The 6,444-nt window shown below is 59.2% G+C and overlaps 1 protein-coding gene across 1 annotated transcript in view; it reads right to left on the bottom strand.

Moving 5' to 3' along the window:
• Positions 1-844: 844 nt before the first annotated feature.
• AHCYL2 (adenosylhomocysteinase like 2) overlaps positions 845-6,444 on the bottom strand; it is a 78,437-nt gene continuing 72,837 nt past the window's right edge. The window contains exons 14-17 of the mRNA XM_040545308.1: positions 6,305-6,373; positions 6,153-6,231; positions 4,797-4,917; positions 845-3,360 (exon numbers count right to left, since the gene is read on the bottom strand). Coding sequence (XP_040401242.1) covers positions 3,354-3,360; positions 4,797-4,917; positions 6,153-6,231; positions 6,305-6,373 — 276 coding nt within the window. The 3' untranslated portion in view covers positions 845-3,353. The remainder of the gene's footprint in view (positions 3,361-4,796; positions 4,918-6,152; positions 6,232-6,304; positions 6,374-6,444) is intronic.

Here is a 6,444-nt window from a genome sequence, read left to right as displayed (position 1 = left end):
GCGGGGGGGGGCAGGTCTGGGGCACCCCAAGGTGCTGGGGGGGGTGTTGGGGTGGGCTATGGTGCACCCTGGGGTGCTGGGGGTCATGGGGGTGTGGGGTTGGGGTGCACGGGGGGGTTATGGGGTGTTTGGGGTACATGGGAGCCACATGAGGCACCTCGGGGTGCACGGGGGAGTTATTGGGGTGTTGGGGTGCGGGGGGGGCCTGGGGAACCCCAGGGTGCTGGGGGCAGTGGGGGTGTTGGGGTGCATATGGGGGGGCTGTGGGGCTGCCAGCACCCCCATTTCCACCATTAGGGGTACGGGCGTCTGCCAGGGGTGGGCTGGAAACGAGGGCTGGGGGGGTGGGGGGAGGGGAGTTCCCCCCGGTCCCCCCCTGGATCCCCCAGTGCGGGTGGTTGCTTTTAGGGGCGACTAGGGGCTTTAGGGGCGACTCAGCAAACGCCGGCTGCACCCAGCACCCAGCACCAGGCACCCAGCACCCAGCACCCCGTGTGGCTTCGCGGCCGGAAAAGATGAAGCCTGGCATCGGCGCCTGCTCCGGCCCCATGGTATCTGGACTTTTGCTCTTCGGCAGCGGGAGGCGATGGAACGGGAGCAGCGGTGATAACGGGATGGCCCCGTGCCCGCTGCAAGGCCAGCGCAGGAGCCACAACAGTCCCCGGGGCCACAACATCTCAGCCGCCCCCAAGGACACGCAGCCCCAAGGACGGCAGCCCCGTCCCCCTCCCTCCCCCCCCCCCCCCCCATGTCCCAGATTTGGGACATTTCTTGCTCCCACAGCTGGGACGAGGGACAGAAGTCACCGCCCGCCGCAGCCACCCCGAAACACGCTCGGAGAAGCTCGTTTTTCCAATGTTTTATTTGTGTTTTGAGATTACAGAGTCTTTATTGCTGATCTAATACAATCACTCATACATTAATATTTAAAACATCCTTTTGAAAATGTTACGATTGCAAAGTTTTCGTTTCCCCACTGCAGGCTGATGACCGTTTTGTCTCGCTGTGAAGTTCAGAACAGAATTATTTTCCTTATACAATTTTGCTGGTGTTACCTAAATCTCCTTTTCCTAATTCTTTAAAAATGTGTTACATTAAAAAAAAAAAAAAAAGAGAGAGAAACCAAAACCCAAACCCATTACACGTTTAATTTAGAGATGATCACAGAATATGATTCCAGATTGATTAGGAAAAGCCAAGCAAGCGAAAAAGCTTACAGAAGCGGAACGACATGGAGAAGAGCTTTAAAAATCGAGGGGGAGAAAAGCCAGGTGGGGCGATTTTCACTTATTTATTTTCTCCTATCTACCTGGAAGATAAATCGGGCTTAAAAAATCGGCACGAGCGACTTGGCAGACAAGGCCAGCACCACCACGTGCTGCGCAAGCGACGGACGGCGGCGGGCGAGCTTCCTCGGGGCAGAATCGGCTGCGTCGGGGACCCGAAGGATGCTCAGCACGACCCTGCAGCCGCCATCCCCGAGGGAATTAAAGCATTGCTGCCGTCGTGCGAGGCGAAGGCATCACGAGCACCCTGGGCACGCCGGGCTGGGAGCGGGATTTTTGGGCTATGGGGTACAGCAGAGCCCTGGGTTGCGGGGCGGGCTGCCACCGTCCCAGCCCTGGGAAAGACCCGACCACAAAATCTGCAGCAGCTCGGTGCACTCTTCCCAGAATTTTGGATCTGGATAAGAGTTGCGAGTAGAGAGAATTTCGAGTTCGTGGTTAGCGACTGGTCCACGACGCGTCCCTCGCTTCTCTCGTTTTGACAAATTTCAGAGAAACTCGGAATAAGAAAGTGAAGGAGAAAGCCTGCCCTGGAGGCGAGCACCTTGCGGAGAAGCTGAGCGAGGCCTCGCCGCCAGGAGCTGTGCGGAGGACGTGGCCGCAGGGGACCGCGGTGCCACGGCTTCTCCTTCCTTGTGCGTGAACGAGCTGCCTCAGGGGAGTCTTCACGAAGCCCGCGAGGACAAAACGAGGATCTCATGGGGGACTCGGGCACCGAAGCAGCAACCACAGGATAAACGAAAGGCTTTTGTGCTCCCAAGGTCAGCAAATTCACTTTACAAGGGCCACGTTCTTGGGGTGAGCCGTAAGCGACACCGGTGAGACGCGCCTGGGGAGCGCAGTGCTGGTCGCAGCGTTGGGGCAGGACGTCCAGGGCTCCGACAGGCAGCGGTGCCGAATTTGCTGTCCGTCGACTCTAAGACATCAAGATTTGATGCCACTGAAGGGTTTTTGTGATTCTGAGCTCTGCTTGCAACCCTCTGCCCCGTGCACAGAATCGGGGTGGGGATTACTCCGGAGTACATCTCCTACACTCGAAGGGGATTTCCTGATTTATCACGATAATGGACAAATATTACCAGAAAATCAGACTCCAAAGACTCCCAGGGAGGACTGAGACCTGGCGCGCTCTGGCTGCATTTCGGAGAAGCGTGAGCAGCACCCGTCAGTGGCGGTGCAAGGCCCCACGAGGAAAATAGCTTTGGTTGCACGGCAAAAGGTTGGCACTCGGAATGGAAGCAGCAGGACAACGCCGCGGAGCGGCTCGGCGGGGAGCAGGGCTGCATCCGGGCCACCACCTCCACGTCTTCGGGGGGCTGCCGGACCTGGCACCGCTCTGCTGCCGGCTCCTGACACATCCTCGGGGCAGGGCTCGGACCCTTCCTTACAGCTTTCAGCAGAGCGAAGGCGAAGTTCACCGAGGCGCTGGCAGATCTGTCCCGGGGGCAGCTGAGCAGATTTCCGAGCGGTTTCCCCAGCGGTCGCCGGTCAGTTCGCTGCTCCTCCACCAGCCCATCAGCAGCATGCAGAACAGACACGTTTTTTCACTGCATTTCAAACAGCATGGGAGATGAAGTCCCAGCACTCTCCTGCCCTGCATGTCCTCTCCAGTCCCTGCAGCTGCTGGGGATTGCACTCTGCTGGAAGAAGCGGCCGGGACCAGAAGCAGGGCGCAGCCTCCACCTCCCCTCTGCCTGCACGCGTCGGAGCAGCGGTGACAGCGGACGGCGTGCGGTGCCCTGCAGCAAATCGGCTCCAGCAGCTTCTTCCTCGCCCCGCAGCACTCGCTCCCCATCCTCCCAGCCCCGGAAAAGAACAACCGAAAGAGAAAAATGAAACAAACGGAAAGGAATCAACCGTCTCCCAGTCCTGTGGCAGTACAAACACCAGTGGCAGAGGCCGCATGTACAGTATTCTAATTTAATAAATAAATAACCTAACACACTGTCTACTACATGAGCAAGCCCGGCTCTAACTTAGGAAGCTTGCACTGTTTCATCCTGTACAGTAGTTGAGAAAAGACTTGGGTTCTTGTTCCTTACGATTCTGGCTACGGCAGCAGGAACTTTAATACCTGGGGAAGGGAAGAGAAAGCGAGGTTTTAGCCCGGCACTGCGCAAACCTCATGGCACGCTCCCCCCAGCAAAGACCGCGTGTTTCAGGGGGGTGGACACCAAGAACAGAAGTGATGTAGGAAGGGACCCGGTCCTCTCCTCCTCCCCCACAAATACCGCATTATATTTAGCCGCCTGCCCTTGCTGCCGGGTGCTTTGGCTCTGCCTCTCGCTTCGGATGCAGGAAGGGCAAAATTCAGCAGCGCCCAAATGATGGGGACACGAGGGCCATGGGTTTGCGGTGGCACCAGCTCAGGAAGTGGGGGAGATGCAGGGAAGGTGCAAATGCCTTCAGCACCCGAGCCTTGCTCAAACCAGCTGAGGTTATCAAAAGAAACTGGAGAGAGGCGCAGGCCAGTGGGAGCTCCAAGGCTCTCCGGCTGGGAACTGCAGGGAGAAAATCCCCACCACAACTGAAGCCACAGGTAGCAGGAGTCCAACGGCCCCTTTATATCTGGAAAAAGAGGCTGTGCGTGCACCTGGAGATCTCCTCTCGCCCCCAGCCCCGAGCGTCAGGCCAGGGAGCTTTGGAAAAGCTGACGCTGCGCTGGCGGCTTGGGTTTCTGCGGCTGCAGCTGTCGCGCACGTCCCGGCCCCGCGGCGTGGGCACCGCGCCACCCGGTGCTGCCCGCAGGGTCGGGGCTGCAGCACGGCCCTGGACCAGGGCAAAGGCAAATCCCGTGGGAAGCTCCCCGCAGTGCTGGCAAGGCAGGACGCAGCACTGAAGGTTTGTTTGTACACAGCACAGGGCAGGAAAAATGGTCGGGATCTGGGAAAACACGCTAAACCCCAAGAAGTGGAGTGCTTCGGTACAGCACTGCTCTCCCGTGGGCACTGCAGACCTGAACGCCCGGTGCTGTGCCAAGAAAATGCCTTTTCCTGCACAAAAACATCAGGGCTCCAGTCCCCAGCCTGGTCTGCGTGTGTGCAAAGCTGTCACAGCAGAACGTGAATTGCCTGGTTGGCCACAAAGACACCCCGAATCTGGAGCCTGGAAGGAGAAGGGGCTCAGATAGAAATTATTATTTTTTTGTGGGCCAGCCCAGGCTTGCCTGCGAGCTCAAACGCTGCCCCGTGCCAGCCCGTGCTCGTCAAGCTGTATAAATAAAGCTGCTATCTGAGTTGGCCGAGGGCACTGCGCTGAGCTTCGCCCCGTCCGGGCGACAGCTGCTGCCAGACACCAGGGGCTCGCGTCCTGATGAGCGCCCTGCGTCGGCTCAAACCGCGCCGTCCCTGTCCCGTAAGGGGATTTACCAGAAAGCCCACGCCCTCCCAGCGGGATTAAATCCTTAATCCCATCGTCCCCCCTCATTCGGACACCGCGGTCCCAACCCAGTCCCCGCGGCCGCCCCGCGGGCTCGCTGCGGATGAAACGCGGCGTTGGAGCGAGCGGCACCTGTAGTAGTTGGGTTTGAAGGGCCCGTTCTTGTTCAGCCCCAGGTACTTGGCTTGCTCGTCGGTGAGCTCTGTCAGGTGCGCGTCGAACGTCGGGAGGTGGAGGCTCGCCACGTATTCGTCTGAAACCATTTCAAGCCTTGGGAAATTAGTGGGGGGGAGCGGCAAGCGCCCGCCTGCTGCTCTCGAAAGCACAAAGGGCGAAAGGGGCAGCAAAAAGGGGTGAAAGGGGCAGCACGAAGGGCGAAAAGCAGCACGCTGGGGGAAGCAGCACGCTGTGGCCTCAGTCCTGGCCTCTGCTGCGTCCCCAAGCCCTGGCAGAAGCATGGTCCTGACCCCATGCAGCAGCCGAGCCCTTGGGACGTGGTAGCAGGTCCCAGGTGCTTGCCCCATCCATCCTCCTGTGTCTCAGCATCGACGGCTGCATCTGGAAACCCACCTACATTACAGCCTGGCTTTTCCCCTACTGAATAAAACCCAAACCCCCGGGCCAGCCGCTCACTCCCTGCCCCCAGTTCTTGGCACCCAGGACAGAAGCTCTTCTCCCCAAGACCTTGGGCACAGCAAAGGGAGCCCGCTGCTATCTGTACAGCGCTCAGTGTCTTATCAGTGTCTTATCCCACTGCTGGAATTTTAGGAGACTGAGGGGCTGAGCACGCTGGCACCACACCGAGCTGTATTTCGGGTGGCAGCCAACGTCCAAGTCTGGGTCTGAAGGAGTCAAGTTGAGGTGCCCAAACCCAGCTCCAGTGCCTCTGAGCAAACAGCAGACGTGCTGCCATGAGGCTGGAGTTCAGTTTTGAAACGAGAGCTGTGGTCCCCTACGAGCTCCACCATGATGAACACAGCAGGCTTTCCCGCTGCCTGGATGCCCTACAGGAGACACCTAACTTATACCCAACCTAGGGACAAGCTGCACCCGGTCCCAAAAAAAACACAATTAAGCCAAAAAAGACCGGTTCTGCAGCAAAAGCGTGGTCCGTATAGCTGTGTGCTCGGTGGGGTCCTGCTGGCAGAGCTGCTGGCAGGGACCACGTGTCCTCACGGCCACCTAAGGGAGCTCTGCGGGCAGAAGCCCTGCACGAAAATCTCCTGAATCAGCACGGGCGTGCGCCGGCGGTGAGCCAAGCGTGGCAGCCTGCTTCCCCTAGGTGGGGCAGGGAAACAACGCGTCCAGCTCCGAAAAGAGCCAGGACCCAGCGGGAGGAGCTTGCTGGAAGACCCCGAGCTCGGCAGGGAGGTGAACAGGAGAGCCCAGGGGGCTGCGACGCCCCGCTGCTGCCAGCCCAGCCTGGCAGAGCCTCCCGTCTGTTCGGTCTCAGTTGGAAAAAGAAACGAAAGAGGAAGCAAGGTTTACCCATCTTCTTAGGCAGCAAGTAGACATCTTGCTTGTAGCGGCCCTCGGGAGCGTTGTACAGCTCTATCAAAGCCAGAGCCTGGGTGGAGAAGACCCCTTGGTGAGTAACCGCAGCCCGCCACGGAGCGAGACGCGGCCCGAACCCCGCTCACCTGCGTGGTGGCAGTGATGGAGAGCACGAAGGTGGGGACGGTGGAGCAGCTCAGGTTCAGCAGGCGGCCCTGGGGAGCAAAAATCTGCTGTTATCCCTGCCTGGTGCCAACACCAGCCTGCAGCCTTTCATACAGAAGGG

This window comes from Cygnus olor, chromosome 1 (genome assembly GCF_009769625.2).
Source record: "Cygnus olor isolate bCygOlo1 chromosome 1, bCygOlo1.pri.v2, whole genome shotgun sequence".
Lineage (NCBI taxonomy): Eukaryota > Metazoa > Chordata > Aves > Anseriformes > Anatidae > Cygnus > Cygnus olor.
Note: the sequence above shows the minus strand (reverse complement) of the source record. Positions and strands in the feature narration are given on the sequence as shown.